Source organism: Podarcis gaigeae (genome assembly GCF_964106915.1).
Source record: "Podarcis gaigeae genome assembly, chromosome: 14".
In the NCBI taxonomy this organism is placed as follows: Eukaryota; Metazoa; Chordata; class Lepidosauria; order Squamata; family Lacertidae; genus Podarcis; species Podarcis gaigeae.
In genome coordinates, this window is record NC_139690.1 from 37,251,123 (window position 1) to 37,269,714 (window position 18,592).

Here is an 18,592-nt window from a genome sequence, read left to right on the forward strand (position 1 = left end):
AACAGTGAGACAAGGTAGCAGAAATAAATATAATAATTTTATTATTTATACCCCGCCCATCTGGCTCAGTTGCCCCAGCCAATCTGAGCAGCTTCCAACATGTCTAAAAGCATGATATAACACCAAACATTAAAAAATTGTTCAATACAGGGCTGCCTTCAGATGTCTTCTAAAAGTTGTGTGGTTCTTTATCTCCATGACATCTGATGGGAGTGCGTTCCACAAGGAGGGCGCCAGAAAAACTACAAAATAAACGAACAGAAAGCTGAATTTCCTGGACAAATCACACCTTGCCCCTTAAGAGGGAGGGGTTATTGCTCTTAACAAATATTAGAGGGACTAAAATGAAATAAAATCTCATAAGAAAACAAAATAGAAATTATAGAAGTCTGAATAAAAGTATGTAAAACCAGAGAAAACTTAAAATTCTGAATCTCCCTGGTAAAGCACAGCATTCTCTGGGGATTCCGTTGCCTTGAAATGTGGCCCCTGAAACAGGGCAATTAACCCACCTCACCCTGGATTCATCCCCAAAACAATTCAGGGAGCATTTTTCAGATGTATGGTTGAGCAAGTATTTTCAAATACCCAAGGATCAAGGGATTCCATATAGTACTTGGAACTTGGAATACATGTGAACACACCAGCCTCAAACTGTCTTGCATGGAAAACTATTACTACCCTCAACCTCCGGCCACATCAGATGAATTTTGGTTGCTCTTTTTCCATTTTCTCTTTCTGCACTTCACAGAAATGTGGAGTGAAATTAATTTTACAGTCTGAGAAGGGTACGTTGCACAAAACTGAGCCTTCTAAAAAAAAAAAAGTTCCTTACGTTACTAATTCCCCAAACTATTTCCTGCCTTTCATAGGCATATTTTTATTAACTGAGTTTTGAAAATCATTAGGCCTTTTCCTTTCTTTCCTCCCCCCTTCTTTTGCTCTCATAGTCTTCTTTCCTTCCTTTTCAACATCCTTCCTTTCCAAATCCTGGATTGAATTCCTTCCTTCCTTCCCCTTTGATCACATTCTTTCCATTTTTCCATTCCCCCTTTTCTTCCTTCCTCCTTTCCAAATCCCAGACCATTTCTCCCTCCCTCATTCTTCTCCTTCCTTCCTAGCTCTCATCTCTACAGCACAAAAGTGGGAAACATTTCCTCATGGACAAATTTCTGGGGGCCGCATCCCAGTGGTGGGTGGAGCCAGATTCAAGAGTGCACAGAGCCAATGGCTGCAACCTTTAGCTTTGTACAGTAGGTTGCATTCCAGTCATACAAAAAGCAGAGGTTTCTGAACATACCGTACATCTCCGTCCTCCTTCCAGGCATGCAAGAGGCAGGGCTTATCCACACTTACATTTTGTCCCATGCTTTCCAGGCACAGGTTCAGTCTTTGAAGCTCTTTCTGTTTGCTATGGAGATTTCCCCATGAAAACCCACTCTTTACTGCTGAATTGGAACAAATGGCAATTTGTGTTTTCCACGGATTCCCATTTGCTCCAATTCAGTGGCAAAGAGCAGGTTTTCACAGGGAAAGCTCTGGAACACAAAAAAGGAGAGAGTCTAGTATCATGTTTTCACAGTGGCCAGCCAGATGCCCTAATGGGAAATCTGCAAACAGGACCTGAATGCAACAACCTTCTACCCAGTTCTGTGTTTCAAGAAAAAAACTCACCATAAACTCCTCTCTTGTTCTCTTGGAATAGTAATGGCCAGTGCTTTTTTTCTGGGGGCACGCAGGGGTAGGCATACGCCTAAACATTTTGTGAATCTAAGTTTGGCCTCATTGTGGGGCAGTATTTCAATATGAGTAGGAAAATGAGAGTACCCCTAAACATTTTTTAAGGAAAAAAAGCACTGGTAATGGCACCCACCTAAGAGGTGCCGAAACTGAGCTTCGGTGAGCTCCGGCTGGGAAAAAAGCCCTGCATCTACCCCACTTGTGACCCCCCAGCAACTGGCACAGTGGTACCTCAGGTTAAGTACTTAATTCGTTCCGGAGGTCTGTACTTAACCTGAAACTGTTCTTAACCTGAAGCACCACTTTAGCTAATGGGGGCTCCCACTGCTGCTGCGCCGCCAGAGCACAATTTCTGTTCTCAACCTGAAGCAAAGTTCTTAACTTGAAGCACTATTTCTGGGTTAGCGGAGTCTATAACCTGAAGCGTATGTAACCTGAAGCGTATGTAACCCGAGGTACCACTATATTCAGAAACATACCATCTCTGTTCATTCACGAGTCTTTTCCATCCCAATTCCACAGCAATATGCCTTTTTAAAAAATACACACAAAGATAACATTGTTTTGGCACACGTTTTATCTCAAAACAAATCAAGTCAGTTTGCAAGCAACCCAGTTTGGAAGGTGGTCTTCTATGGTTAGTCTATGTGTGGACATAGGCCCACACAGAGGGTGAGAGGTAGATGGGGGGAGAGCAGGGCTCCCGTATCTTTCATTTATATTTTATTATTCATTTTTAGATCCTGTTCATTTTTAGATCCTGATTCCAAGCCAAAGGCTTATTACAGTCCACTAAGATAAAATACATACAAACTTTATAAACAGAGAAATGGAACAGCCACCAAAGACAAATAAAACAACAGCTTGAAGTATCACTATAAGACGTAGCCAGCTCTAGTAAGCTGCTCAAAAAAAGCTCTTCCTAAAAAGGAGGGCCTTGGGACTAAACCCACAAGAGATGACATTAAGAGATCCATGGGTCATTTTTTTTAATAGTAAATGAAACCGGAGCCGACGCCACCCATCTAGAACTTTGCAACCAGGGAAGGGGGGTTAACCCTTTCTCCCCCATGTGATTTTCCTCGTCTCTATTGCCTCCCCCCCCCTCCACTGCACACAAACATACACACCCCCGGAGCTGCTTTTTAGCACTTAAATGAAGGAAGTAAAGGTATGATATTGAATACTAGTTGCTGAACATCACTGAGAACAGGGTGCTGGACTAGATGAGTCTTTCGGCCTCACCCAGCAGGGCTCTTGCGTTCTAAGAACGCAATACAAAACCTGAGGGCCATATAAGAAAGGGGAAATGGAGTTGGCTTTTACAGCCCAGTATCCCCAAAGTTCATTATCAGTCAGAGAAGAATGAGTAGAGGCAGGAACCAATTGAAGAATGCAAGGCAGGTCTTTATTTTCTGTTGCAACAGAGTGATGACCCAGAACAAAAGTGTGTATGTGCTGGTCCCGGGGGTAAGGTACCGTGGGCGTAAGCAGAATCCACACAAAGAGGGGCGAGGTCCGAGGCGGAGAGCCGGGCGGGGAACAGGAACGCTGGAACAGGAGACCGAGCAGGGAACAGGAACACCGGATGATCAGGAACAGGAGGCCGAGCAGGGAACAGGAGCACCGGATGGTCAGGGACAGGAGGCCGAGCAGGGGTCAGGAACACAGGACGGTCCGAAGCCAACAACGACGTTGCTCCCACAACCTGGGACCGGGCTGACTAGGCTTTTATCCTCTTCTAAGGCCGGGGGCAGTCCTGGCCCCCAGGAGCCCCGCCTCCTCTGGCCTTAAGGCGAGCACTCCTCCTGGGAGCAACCAGTTCCCTTCGCCTCTCAGCCCTAAGCCTCTGCAGATCAGGAGAGGCCGAAGGGTTACTGGGCCCTGGAGGAGGCTCACCTGACGCCACTGAGTCCTCAAGCACCTCTGGGGCCAGAAGGGTTTCACCTGGGGCCAGCTCCTGGTGCTCTGCCACAGGTGCAGGCTCTTCAGCATCTAGGCCTTGCCCCAGTTCAGCCGGCCCTGGAGGCGGGGACTCCTGTGCAGGCTGGGATTCCTCTGGTTCATCCTCTGAATCGGAATCCCAGGCCATCACAGTGTAACAACTTTTAAAGACTTCAGAAATTTCCCAACCCCGTAGCCAAAGGTCACCCCAAAGCATCACACGAGCAAGCGTCACAGAAAGAGGCCGTCTACAACAGAAATTTGATGGTGTGGCTTGTCTCCTGTCTGTCAAGATACCTGAAGTTGACCTTCCAAAGTTAGTACCTAGGGAGACAATCCTTCTTCACAAGGAACTCTCAGTGTATATTGCAGTGCTTGATATTTTATGTATGGGCCTTTGACTATATGCCAAAAAGCACCAGTTACCAAATTCTGTGGCTGCACAGTGCAGTTGTAGAATCACAAAACCTACTCAGTCGTGACCTTTGCTACTGGAGCTTGGTATATTGTTGGGATGCAGGACCTGTGCTCCTCCAGATACCACTGGAGTTTAACTCCTGCCATCCCTGACCATTGCCCTTCCTGGCTAGAGATGATAGGTGCTGTAGTCCAACATCCACTGGGGCTCTATGTTCTACCATTATCTTTATTGAATGGTGGCACAGAAGGCAATTGACAGGTGCACGGGAGACTTGCCTGCTTCTGCTTTTGTATTCAGTTGTACAGTCTTCTTTTGCAGGAGAGTTGGACAGAAATGCATCAGGGACAGCCAACATGGTGCTTCCAAATGTTGCTGGACTACAAGTGCCATCATCTCTGACCAACTGTCATGCAGACTGGAGCTGATGGGATTTGGAGTCCAACAGATAACTTGAGAGTCGTTCCTGAACAACGTGAAAATCTGACACGAGAAGTTCAGGGGCAAAGGTCTCATACTGAAAGTAGGTTTGGAGAGCCTTGCTTGGTGCTGGTAGGCTCAAGTGAAGCCCTGGTTTTCTTGTAGCAGGTGAAAGTAATTCACCCATCCTGATCCCCACTGCCTCAGCTGTCCTTGCGATTGTAGTCATCCTTCTTGTCAGAACCATCTATGTTCTTCGCTGTCACGTTCCTGCTGTCTGTTGGGAAGACTTGCTCATTTCTGGTGAGAGGGTGTGAATAGGAAGGCAATGCAGAGCTCTGGATTGGGGGAGAGGAGGGGGTGGTGCAGACTTTACACTCACGGGGGGATTTTTATAGCTTTTATAAATAATCATCGTAATAATTTCCAGTCCTTTTAAGAACTTTCCCCCCCTACTGAAACCCTTTGCCAAAGATTGCCCCAGTCCCCGCCTTTTATATATATATATATATTTTAAAAACCCATGTTTTTCTAACTGAGCAGATTAGTTTACATCTTGTGGCACTTAAAAAAAATTATACAAAACAGGGACAAAGATTTATGGTCGCAAAGAGTTCTGGCAGCGTCTCTTCAATTTGGATTGCTGGCAACTCAGTTTGGCTTGGTCTTTTGGTTTCTGAAAGAACCATTTCAACTGCCAGGTCCGTCTTTCTCCTGCTCCCTCTTTTTAACCTTCTGCACATCTTCCATCAAGCAGGGAGTTCTGACAGTACCTGTGCACACTTTCCAGCTTTGGCAAATCCAAAAGGAGGCGATTTAGGTCACAGTTTGCTGTGGTCCTAGGAAGCTGCTGTCTCCATCTGGATAAATATTCTACTACAGCAGAGATGGAGAATCTCAGGTCCGGAGGCTAGATGTGGCCCTCCAGTCCTTTTTGTCTGTTTTTTGGGACTCTCTCCAAACCCCCACCCCAGCCTCAGCCCACACCATGCACCAGCCCTGCTTTGCACCCTCCTTGTGTCTTTTTTTATCTATTTAATACTTCACTCATTTGTGTGTATGTGTTTTTAAAAAGTGAAAACATAACAAAAAGAAATAAAACAAAGATCCTGAAATATAAACCACAAAGCATCACAGTCTGGAAGGACAAAAGTATGAAGATGATAAAATATTAACTCATACAAATATTGTCTTTACAAAGAATAAAGATCTATAGAAATAAATGCATTATTCACTAGGGAAGCGGGTGGCGCTGTGGTCTAAACCACTGAGCCTCTTGCCAATCAGAAGGTTGGCGGTTCAAATCCCCACAACAGGGTGAGCTCCCGTTGCTCTGTCCCAGCTCCTGCCAACCTAGCAGTTCAAAAGCATGCCAGTTCAAGTAGATAAATAGGTACCACTGCAGTGGGAAGGTAAACGGCATTTCCGTGCACTCTGGCTTCCATCATGGTGTTCCGTTGCACCAGAAGTGGTTTAGTCACGCTGGCCACTAGACCCGGAAAGCTGTCTGTAGACAAATGCCGGCTCCCTCGGCCTGAAAGCGAGATGAGTGCCACAACCCCATATTCGCCTTTGACTGAACTTAACAATCCAGGAGTCCTTTACTTTTACCTTGTTCACCTGGGAATTCCATCTTTATTGAGAATAAAGATTCCATAAGGTATTCGATTTGCCACATGTCAGGTGGTACTGACCATGTGCCTCAATGTTCATACAAGAAGTAAAATCCATCTTTTAGATACTTTTAGTTGATGAGATATCTGTTCATGGAGGGCAACTGGTGTGTTTCTCCTGGGCTATAATGTGTCCTTGAACTCTGGTGATGGTTCTTGCTTGTGTGGACAGAGAGAGTTGTGAGAGTAAACTTGTTGCTTTGTCTACTTCTGCCTCTGGCATGTGCCACCCCTGGAGTTTGCCCAGAAGGGAAGGGGGCCCTCAGGTTTCAAGAGGTGCCCCCCACTCCGTTGCTGCTGTAAGCTCTGAAATCTGTTTGATGACACCCACATCTTCTGCTGCTTCAGAGACATGCAAAATAAAAACGATGAAAAATGGTTTCTCTATCTGGGCGTCTTTGGCTCGGAACCTCTCCCTCTCCCTGCAAAACTAGACTAAGCAACTATCTTCGTAACTCCAAATATAGTCAGCCGTTTGGAAGAAAAATTTTAGTCATAGCAAATGGAGACTCAACAAAACATAACCTCGCCTTTGCAGTGCCTACAACTCCTTTCTTATGCTCTTCACTTAGGCTTTATTTATGCTAGACACGTTCCCTTGTCCTGATCATGCTACAGCAGCCCACAGCTCGAGGGCGCCACGAATGTATCAACTCATTTGTCAATGACTTGGTGGATATGAATAGACGTATTCTCATTTGTGATAACGTGGATCCTTTCTGTGGCGAGTTAACTTCTTCCTGACAAAATGACTCTGATGCTGCGTTTACTGTCTTCCATAAACCGTCTCATTCTCCTACCCCGTCAGAAGAACACCCTGTTGTAGGGCAGTGTAGGCAGGCCCCTTACTTTATGGAGGACAGTCCTCTTATATGAAGGAGTCCTCTAATTTGAATGGGAATCCCTGCTTTGGGGCCATTTAAAAGACCAAGTGGTTTCTAGATTCTTGGGGGACTCTCTATGTAGGCAACAGCACTAAGTTTTTAAATCAAAAGGGGAAATGATATTATTGTTGGTTTTAACAGGCCTGACAATGACCTGTGAGCTTCTCTAGAACATAGGTCTTCAACCAGTGGGTTGGGACCCACAGGTGGGTCATGAGGCCCTCCTTGTTGGGTCATTACAAAGCTTTTTTTCACTCCAGCTAAGACTGACCATATCAAAGGAGCACTACATGCAGTGGCTGGGCTAGAACGAGGAGTTTGGCATAGTGGCTGAGTAAGCAGCAGCAATCAGCTTTATTCAGGGACTGTGAGAATCTCATGGAGTAGGACAACAGGAACTGGAACTCAGCCACTCTTTCTTTCCTGGCCACATCAAAGAAACAGCCAAAGTCTGAAACAGAAGCAAGGAGCTGATAGCTCATTGTCCCAACCAGGAGTTTCAAAGACAGCAACAGCTTGTGCCCTGAGTTCTCACTTTGCTGTACAAATTCTGTAGAAGTTGGAAAGCTTGCACCACTTTGAAGCTACTGTAGGTAGGCCTGCTGAAAGATAGTCAGCCTCACAGGATTCTGTGCCTCATCTCCCCCATCTCTCTGTCAGTCAGATTTTCCAAATCTCTGAGTACTTCTTCAAATGGTCTTGAGAGTGACAGGAGGATGAGTGTGTGTGAGTGGAGAATTATGACTTTTGGACTGCCCCAATTAATGCTTTTAAAAGAAAACATTTTGTTCCCCCTCATCTTTCTATCTCCCCACCTTCCTTCCTCCTCTTTTTTCAATCTGACTTTCCAAATCTCTGAGCACCACTTCAGAAGATCTTGATGGTGACAGGTGGATTGTGGGGAGGGGGCAGTCAACTTTTTGGACCGTCTAGTTCAGCATCATCTATGCTGAATGGCAGCAGCTCCAGGATTTTTTATGTGGGTCTTTTCCCTGCCCTACCAGGAGATGCTTGAATTGAACCTGGAACCTTGTGCATGCAAAGCAGTTGCTCTGCTACTCAGCTACAGCCCTGAAAAGAGGCAAGAGGGGGAAAGTGCTATGAGAGAATGAGGGAGGGAGAAAAGGCAGAGTGCACTGATCCAGCTGCCGTCATTCAGCTCACTGGCGTTTGGCTCGGCACTTTTGCCCCATGAAAACAGGAGCTGGGAGCAAAAAACAAAGCCAACAAAGGGCCGGCCATTGCAGGCCTGGACGAGGTGGGAAAGGGGCAGTCTGGATTGTATAGCTTTACTCATTCTGCTTTGGGGCAGAATTAGCTCCATGCTGAGTGGTTTTTAGCAAAGACAAATTTGGAGCAGGCAGCATAAAAACCGGCATGAAAAAAGGGAGCAAAGTGGAAATGGCAAGAGCAGCCGAGGCCCAGCTGGGGCCGCATTTCTTTCTGGGACCCTGCCCTTTCTCCTCAACAAAGTTGGCATGCCCAAGAGGTTGTGGGTATGTAGATAAGTGTATTTTCTCTGTCCCCCACCCCGCCGTCCCCCGCAAACTTTCTTTCTCCAAAGCCTCTGGCAGTTCACAAGCACCAAGAAAAGAAAACCCCAAAAGGGAACTTCATTGACTGTGTGCCCCATCCCAGAGGAGATGGTGCCAGCCGTCCCAGAGGAGGAGGTGCCAGCCACAGCCAAGCTGGCCAAGGAACCCGAGAGAGAGGAAGAAAAGAAGGAAGAAAAATGGGGTTTAGAAAAAAGATGGGGGGGTGAAGCACAGCCAAAAAAGCGGAACCTTTGAAGAGAGGCAAATTGAGACGTTCAAAGGATAGGCGACAGGGAATTGGGGGAGGACAAGGGGGAGGAAATGTCTCTGTCGCTCTGCTTTTTATTACTAAAATAATGTTTATGGGGGAAGGGAGGGAGGGGAGGTTTGGGGTTGGCCAAGAAAGGAGGGGAGTTTGGATCCTGACTTGGACAGGCTGTTTAATGCCAGGTGCCTGTGTTGCTTGTAGGTAGGGATTTTGTGAAATTCCATCAGAAACAGGAGCAGAAAATGCAACATTTCACATGTTCACCCAAGGACAGAAATGGAAACCACGCAAGTGAATACAAGCAATAGTGGTGGGGGGTTTTTTGGGTTTTTTTTTTAGTCCGCAAATGTTGCATAAATAATTAGATCATTTTCTACTTTGCTTTTGATACATTCCTTCCACCGAAATGCACTGAAGTTAATGAGATAAGTCATTTCGGCCATAGTGGATAGTGAATAGAGTAATGTAGGTTTTAGCAGAAGCTGAACTGCAGCAGAACAGAAGCAGCACTGGTTGCGACAAACATAGGATGGGACTGAAACCACTGCCTCCTTAACTCCCTCCTTGTGGGTAAGGCAGCAGGGCCCACATCAGGAAGGCTGCTGCTAAATTTTCCTTGCTCTTCTGGTGTCAAGGCAGAGAGGCGGGAAAGTGTTCCACAAGCTTGTTTTCCCAGATGAGCTCCAGCTTAGAAGCACTTAGCTATATGCATTGTGATGGACTGCCATTGTGGAACTTTATTCAGAGGTGATGTTGTCTATCAAAACACCAGAGCAACTGATGAACTACCCTTGCTATGGCAAGGGAATGAGCTGATGGCGAGGCTTTCAAATTATACTATTTTTAATGAAAGTTTAGTGCAGGAAGTCAAGAGAATGATTTAAAATCAAGCAAAAGCTGGGTACTTCTTTCATTTTCTTTGGCTCCTACTTCATGCCAACAGTTTAAGATTGTTTGCTTTTCTAACTAAAAACTAAGGGTGGTTTTCAAATAAGTAGACTAACTGAAATAAACGGAGCTAACTTAGTCATGTTTCATTGGGTCTACTCTGAAGAAAAACTTAGTTGAACATCACTCTAAAGGCTGCATTTCAGCGGTTTGAAGAGCTATTTTTATTTAATACTGTGTAGTCTCAACTACAAGGGCATTTGACCTAGCATGACTAGGGTCCAAAGCAGAAATTTCCTTTTACAGTGGTACCTTGGTTTGAATATGTCTTGGTTTGCATACGTTTTGGATAACAAACATGTCAAACCTGAAAGTGCGTGTACCGGTTTGCAACCTTTTTTTGGATTACAACCCATTTTTTTGGGATTACGAACAATTTTTGGGGGGAGGCCCCATTGCTGCCTTGGGTTACAACCTGTTTTGGTTTAGAAATGGACCTCTGGTACAGATTATGATTGTAAACCAAGGTACCAATGTACTCCCAACCCCATGGGTGCTGAGGGAATAGGGAATGGGGGGGGGCTGGTGGGCAAGGAACATTGGCAACTGATGCAGCAATATAGAGAACTGTGGAAATGACCAGAAAGAATGAGAAATTGATAATTTTGTCCATCCCTCACTATGATGTTGCTGCCGCCCTGCTGACTTCTTAGTTGTCATCCTAATTGTATTTCCCCCTTGTATTTTCCTGCAGACTGTGACTCCTACTGCAAACCAGCCAAAGGAAACTACAAAATTAACATGAAAAAGTACTGCAAGAAAGATTACGGTAAGGAGCAGCTCTCCTTTCTCTAATGCAAAACGGTTTCTCAGAATGTAAAGGTCAAACCAGGAATTTCCTATCTGGGAACTTGCCCTACCTTCTGGTCAGTGTTTTCCAAATAAGTATTTAAGAAGCACCAGCTGCAGAGTGTAAGATCTCTGGGCTCAGAAGTCCCAGTGGTGGAAGAAGGGAGGTGCGGTGGAGGCAGCACACCCTGGGTGACATCCCTGAGGGGGGTGACATCGGCGCCCCACCCCCAGACACTCATTGCTGGCAGCACCCCCCTGGGATGCTCGCCACAGGCACAGGCGGCACCCCTGTGGACAGCTAGCCCCCCCCCCCCCCAGGTACACAGCATGTGTGTCTCTCCAGGTGCTGGAACAGTTAGCTCCAAGTCCTCCTGATACATGTTTAGATGAGATCAGGACCTCAATCTCTCGTCACTTTAGATGAGATCAGGACCTCAATCTCTCTCACCTAAATATATTAGAAGCAGCAAAGGGTCATTAATCAGATTGGGGCCACAGCACAACACTGTTTTCCCAAACAAACCCATGCCCTCAACACCCCACAGACAAAAGAGACAAAAGAGACAGATAACCCTTCTTGCCGGATGTCATGCCCCTGATCCTATTCAGGGGGCCTACAGCCACTATTAAAATTTTAAATAAAATTTGCAGGAGATTCTGAGCACAATTTTTAGGCAGTATCTTGCACAGGTGGTAGCTGTTGCCCATTGGCAGTGGGAGGGTGGAAAGCAGGGAGGTCAACTGTAGGTGGCACCAGAGCCAACGACAAGCAGGCAGATCCAAATAATTCTTGTTTTCTCTCCATCCTCCTCCCTGCTGAGTTCTACAGCAGTAACAGTGAGACTAGAGAGGAGGAAGATGATGATAGGCAGTGCCATCTGATGGACTGGTTCTAAGCAGGAAGGCAGGCTAGCAGGTGGGGGGGTGGCTTAGGCAGATAGGCAGATAGCGGTTGGGCTATAATGGACTGGCTTCTACTGCCTTAAGTAGGCCAGAAAGAGCCTAGATTATCATATGGAGTACTAATTTGGCTTCTGATTCGGGTCTTTGAACAAGCTGCTGATCAAATGTCTGTGATGGAGGTGGGGGCACTAATCACCAGATCACTGAAATCTACCTTTTGCTTCATGAGGTCATTTTAACTAGATGTGTTGGACTCCATCTGCGTTTAGAATGGTATTATACCACTTTAAGCAATCATGACCCCCCCCCAAAAAAACCTGGAAACTATAGATTGTTAAGACTGCCGAGAGTTGTGTTATTCCCCCACACAGAGCTAAATTCCCTGAGAAGAAGATTGGCCGTTAAGCTACTTTGGGAACTGTAGCTCTGTGAGGGGACTAGGGGTATCCTCACAGCTCACAGCACCCATAACAAACTACAGTTCTCAGAATTATTTTTGGGGAGCCATAACTTTTTAATGTATGACTGTTTCGAATGTATCGTGCAAATGCGGACTATATCTCAAGCTCAGATATGGCCTTTGGGTGCTCAGAATGCTGAAATCAAAGGCCACCCAGCTCTTCCATTTCTCTTCCCTCCTCCTCATATATCCCTGCTGGCTCAAGCTGACTATGGTGGAAAGTCGTGGCAGAGGACGGATGGTTGCTACAGCAACTCCAGGGCTCTGAGGATTGGGCCCTGGACATTAGCCACCTCCCAGTGGGATCTGCACTGAATTCAGTGGATCCAAACCTACCCATGCCCTGCTGTTTGTTACACAAGCAATATGACACGAGCGAAGTTGTTTTGCTGATTCCTGGTGATCAGATTCCAAACAGGGATTGACATAACAAGAGTGACATGGCAAAGATGACAAAAAAATTAGTACAGGACGGCTTCCCCATGTTTCCTGTGCTTGTTATACGCTCCTGGCTTCATGGGTTGCTGATCTTGCCCTATTTCTCCACTTTGAAATTCTCTCTCTCTCTCTCTCTCTCTCTCTCTCTCTCTCACACACACACACACACACACACACACACAACTAGGAAAACTTGCTGGACCCTCTCCCCTTCTTGCCTAAACCCACAGTCACTCCCTGTCTGCCAAATATGTTAAAAAGTACCCTCTCTTCTTCCCAGTCCCCTTGTTTTGCAAGGTGTGTGGGGTGAGAGGGTTTGAATGGGATGGGATGTGTGTGAAGTTTGGACTCAGGACATCCTGACGGCAGGTTGTAAATCACCCTGACACAAGCACATTCACTCTTTGGAGCAGAGGGAGGATCCCTAAAAGAGGCTGTGGTTTGTGATTGATCTCCCACAGGAACTCCTTGGCTCAGACAGAAAAGATGTTTTTGGCAAGGTGGAAGGGAACGGGAAGATGGACGTGAGACGGGGTGGCAGCTGAGAAGTGTTTTGGCTTTTAAATGATATCTTCTGCAAAGGCAGTTAGCCTTGCAGATAATTGTGATCAGAGATCGTTTATTTAAATACATTTGTGTTCCCTGCTTTTCGGTCTATCAGGATCTACAAGGCATCAATATAAACAAAACATATGAATCCTATAATTTAAAAAAAATCAATGCTGTAGCACAAAAAAGTTAGTAACAACAGTAGTGTAGCATACCCTCCAACATTTCTCCAATGAATGTCCTATCCCATAATAATAATAATATCAACAGTAATAATATTTATACCCCACCCATCTGACTGGGTTGCTGCAGCCACTCTGGGCAGCTTCCAACCTGTATAAGACCAGAATAAAAAACTGAACATTAAAAAACTTCCCTATACACAGCTGCCTTCAGATGTCTTCTAAAGGTTGTATAGTACTTATCTGCTTGGCTCAGGGGTTGCATAACTCCAACATTTCTCCAGTGAAAATAGAGATGACCTAAGGAAAAGTGGAACATTCCAGGATGGCTTCTGTAAATCCGTGACTGTCCCTGGAAAATAGGGATGCTTGGAGGGTTTGGTGTAGAGACATGGAGATGATAACAGATGATCTACCACCTTGAGAAGGCCACCCAAAGCTGCATTCCTTGACTCAGAGTGCAAATCTCAGAAACATGTAATGCTTGCCTCTGATATGACTATGAATGGAGTAAGAACAAGTTGCTGCGAATTGCAGGTTGCTGTGCTATTGCATCGTTGACCACCTCTGTTTAAAGAAGTGCTTTAAGGGGCTGGTCAGTTCAAACCGGGGGACGCAGGTGGCGCTGTGGGTTAAAGCCTCAGCACCTAGGACTTGCTGATCGAAAGGTCGGCGGTTCGAATCCCCGCGGCGGGGTGCGCTCCCGCTGCTCGGTCCCAGCGCCTGCCAACCTAGCAGTTCGAAAGCACCCCCGGGTGCAAGTAGATAAATAGGGACCGCTTACTAGCGGGAAGGTAAACGGCGTTTCCGTGTGCGGTTCTGGCTCGCCAGAGCAGCGATGTCACGCTGGCCACATGACCCGGAAGTGTCTCCGGACAGCGCTGGCCCCTGGCCTCTTGAGTGAGATGGGCACACAACCCCAGAGTCTGTCAAGACTGGCCCGTACGGGCAGGGGTACCTTTACCTTTACCTTTACAGTTCAAACCCTGTTTAAAGTTGAAGAGCCATCAGTAGGGCTTCCCATTGAGGCATCTGCTTGGGCACTGTGAGAACAAGAAGGTGGGCTAGGTGGACATTTCTTCTCACTCAGATCTTCTGCTGGTGGGACTCAGCGGAGTCCCACCCGCAAACTATAAAATCATAAAATCCAGAATACAGTAATTGATTCAAACTAATTCTCTAAAAACAAATGCAGTTTTGGCGAGCAATGAGATATCTGGATTTTACACACCTGTCTGACTTCAGTAGGAACAGAGTTGCATCTTTACTTGTGCCCCTATGCTGCTAAAAGCTTTGATTCGAGTAGAAACTAAACAAATAAAGAGATAACTGTGAGACAGACAGGAAGGCTTCTCCAAATTATTGCAGTGGTCTGGCCAGGTTAGAAGGGACAAGGCAGGTAACCTTCAGGCAAGCTGGTCCTAGGCCATTAAGGGTTTATGCACTAACAGTAAGACTTTCAACTTCACTTGGTAAAATATTGGCAGCAAGTGCAGCTTGTTCAGAAACAGCATACGAAACTGATGCATGGGGCATGACTATGAAATCTCATGATTGCTCAACAACTCTTTGTAAGTTTAATTATAATACATAGCTTCACATATTCAGCATCAGTTCCTTGCCACCTGTGGCCTCACTTTCTCTCCTTTCTTGCCCTGCAGTTGTCCAAGTCAACGTCTTAGACATGGAGACAGTGGCCAACTGGGCCAAGTTCACTGTTAACATCCTCTCGGTCTACAAGTGCAGAGACGAACGGGTGAAAAGGGGCGACAACTTCTTGTGGATCCACATGAAAGACCTGGCGTGCAAATGCCCCAAGATCCAAATCAGCAGGAAGTACTTGGTCATGGGAATCAGCGAAAACCCCACCGACCGGCCAGGACTAATGGCTGACAAGAACAGCTTGGTGATCCAGTGGAGGGATGCCTGGACTCGGCGGCTCAGGAAACTGCAGAGGCGGGAGAAAAAGGGGAAGTGCTTGAAACCATGATTGGTTTAGGCTCGTGTCTGTTAATACATGCCTCCCTTCTCTCTGGTCCCCTGTGCACTGCACCCAGCAGACTGTTCCTAGAGACTCTGTACATATACATATCATGTGAATGGATGGACTCGCCTGTGTATAGTGTATATTTTGGCAATGATTCCTTGGGGGTGGGGGTTGCGTGCATGGGTCCTTTTTTTAAAAAAAAAAAGTTTATTAAGAGTAACACAGTAATGACAAACCTTTAACAAGGAGCGAAGTGAAGGAGAAGGCTGGTGAACTGAAGAGACTTTCAAAGAAGACAGCTCAGAATGTCTCTGAGCAGGAGCAAAATTCCCACCCTGTTTTTTTAAAAAACAAAACAAAACAAAACAATGACAGTGTTTCTCTGATCCTGCCAAATTCCAGAGGGGCAACCACAGGAGCTGTCACTTACTGGGAAGGGGCGAGGTGGTGGGGAGGTCAGGACGGCACATGTGCACTGACAGAGCCAGTCTGGTGTTCCCATCTGCACACCCACAAAACGTTGACCTTACTGCCATGTTATGCTTCCTGCTTCCGGAAAGTGATGCCCCTTCCCACTAATCACTCCTAGGTAGTCATATTAAGTCTGTTAACAGTAATCTCTCTCTCTCTCTCTCCCTCTCTCCCTCTCTCTCTCTCTAACACACGCACACACATACACAGGCCACATTCACAACATACATTTAAAGCACTACCATGCCACTTTAAACAGCCATGGCTTTCCCCCAAGAAATCTTGGAGCTGTAGTTTGTTATGGGTGCTGAGTATCATTAAGAGGCCTCTGTCCCCCTGCCAAGTGCTGCAATTCCCTGAGTTTCCTGTGAAAAGGGATTGACTGCTAAACCACTCTGGCAATGTAGCTCTGTGAGAGAACTAGATGTCTCCTAACAACTCCCAGCACCCTTAGAAACTACAGCTCCCATAATTCTTGGGGGGGGGGGAGAGACATAATGATTTAAAGTAGTATCATAGTGCTTTAAAGGTATCTTATGAATGTACCCCACCCCACTCCCACAGAAAACCCACCTTGGGACACCTTAAACAGATCTGTGGTAGGATTGTGGCAGGAACTCAGAGGTGCCTGAGGTGGTGTTATCAGTTTGGAATGGCTTCCAAAAAAGCTCCACGCTGTTCACCGAGGCAGAAAATGGGGTGTTTCCTCAAACATTCTCCCGGGGGGTTGGGATTCACCAATAGTCTTTTTTGGAGCGGGGTTCCTTCTTTTGTTCTGCAAGCAGCAAAAGCATCAAGAGCAGAGCTTCTGTGATGGCATCCTGGTACCCCCTCATAATGCCCCAGATGGTCTCATTGTCCCAGGGTTTTGTGGTTTGGGGCAACAGTGGGGGAAATGGAGGCCCTCATGAAATAGCGACAGAGAATTTTAATCAAAATGGCCCTCCGTTGGGAGAGACGGGCAAAAATGAAGATGGTCTGCTGAGAAGTATTGCCTCATTGCTCTCTGTCTCTCTGACACACATACACCGATAAATGTTCCCTTGCTTAATTAATCAGATAAGTTTTAATTGAGCCATCAATTCAATCTGCACAAAATTGCTTACGAGAAAAGCAATTGTCCTAAATAAACTTTCTTCAGAGATCAAGGGTGGGGAACCTCTTTCAACCTGAGGGCAGGCTTCAGACCTGGCCAAGACTCCAAATGGACAAGGTCAGAGGCTAAGTGGGTGGGACTTAAAAGTTAAAAATAAAGTGAAGCTGAAATATTGAATACAGGTGGTGCCCATGTGTCACAGTGGGTTTCCTTTTTAGAACAGTCCTTTCTCATTTGTTCTCACGTGAAGAAATGTAAGGTAGCATTTTCTATCTGCAGGGTTTAGCACTGTTTTTACAAGTGATATAGGCACCTTTTCAGATGCTCAACGTATTTTCAGTTGATTCATGTCTCTAACGCAGCCTTACCTGGTTGCCTGCATGTGGCTGGACTACAGCTCTCATCATTCCAGATCAGTGACTATGTTGGCTGGGACTGTTAAGCAATGAAGTAAAGAAGACAACAAAGAAGAATCTGGAGAGCAGTAGGTTGAGGGAAGACTGATTTAAGCTGTCAGATGACTAAGATTAAGGCTGAACCCAGAGTTCTCAATAGAGAAATTTCTGTTTGAATTTGGGAAGGCTGGGAGGGGCATGGGGACAAGTGCTCACCCCATTCCACATCTCCACAGGGAGCAGCTGTGACAGTCATTGGTCATTGAAAAAAGCAGTAGTGGGAAGATCTCCATTTTGTGCCCTTTTGGATCCCTCCTCCAATACCCATAATGCACCTTACTCCAATTTTGCTATCTACTGTTAGAACAGAGAAAATAGTTGTAAGCATGGGGCAAATGTGTCAGAGACTCTACCATTTGCCTTCCACCAACTTTGGGCTTCACTGTGGACCACCCCTTATACCTCTGTGTCTCTGTGTGGGTATCTCTTGTGTATGTGCTTGTATTTTCCACCTGATGTATTGGTCTCTGGTCCATAAACACTTAAAGCCACAATAAGTCTGCTAGTCTTTAAAGTGAAACAAGACTCCTTCCCGCTTTTGTGCTCTGGTTTTCCCTCAGGGTTGCATCGAGTGCTAGTCCTAATCAGAGTAGACCCATTGAAATCATTGGACACGGCTAACTTAGGCTCATTCACTTTACTGGTTCTCTGAGCACAGTGGTACCTCAGGTTACATACGCTTCAGGTTACATATGCTTCAGATTACAGACTCTGCTAACCCAGAAATAGTGCTTCAGGTTAAGAACTTTGCTTCATGATGAGAACAGAAATTGTGCTCCGGCGTCACGGCGGAAGCAGGAGGCCCCATTAGCTAAAGTGGTGCTTCAGGTTAAGAACAGTTTCAGGTTAAATACAGCCCTCCGGAACGAATTAAGTACTTAACCTGAGGTACCACTGTAGAACTTAGTTGGAGGCCATCCTGACATGCAAATTGTGAGGTGGGCTGATGCTCATCTCCCAAGCTCACCTTGCTGCCTCCTGGCCTTCAGGACTGCCAGTTGGCGTCGTTCTTTCACTGGGAACCTGAGCTGCCTGCCCTTGTAAAGTTTGCATTTCTTGGTGGTCAGCGCCACCCCAAGACATTTGCCACCTGAAGCAAACAACAAGGTGGTGGACCCTCTTTAACATACAGAAGCTGTTTGAACTAGCAGCTGAGCCTTATTTTGACACTGACAGTGGGACAGTGTCTTCCTGAGAGGAGCAGGCTGGCTTAGGGGACACAGGGCAGGTTGTACTTCAACACCTTGCCGCCACCCTCTGCCCCTCCCCCCAGCACCCAGCACCTAATATGACTTGACTAAGCTCTGCCTAATTGTAGAGCTGGCCTTGTTGGTTGAGGAACCACTTGGGAGTAACATGACAGCCTCAACAAACCTTCTCTTTTTTTAGCTCTTCTGGGTGTCAAGGAATGTCCACATCTTGTATCTAA

At 46.2% G+C, this 18,592-nt stretch overlaps 1 protein-coding gene across 1 annotated transcript in view; it reads left to right on the forward strand.

The window, feature by feature from the left end:
* NTN3 (netrin 3) overlaps positions 1-17,660 on the forward strand; it is a 76,487-nt gene extending 58,827 nt beyond the window's left edge. Inside the window, exons 5-6 of the mRNA XM_083711109.1 lie at positions 10,525-10,599; positions 14,816-17,660. Coding sequence (XP_083567235.1) covers positions 10,525-10,599; positions 14,816-15,144 — 404 coding nt within the window. The 3' untranslated portion in view covers positions 15,145-17,660. The remainder of the gene's footprint in view (positions 1-10,524; positions 10,600-14,815) is intronic.
* Positions 17,661-18,592: the final 932 nt, after the last annotated feature.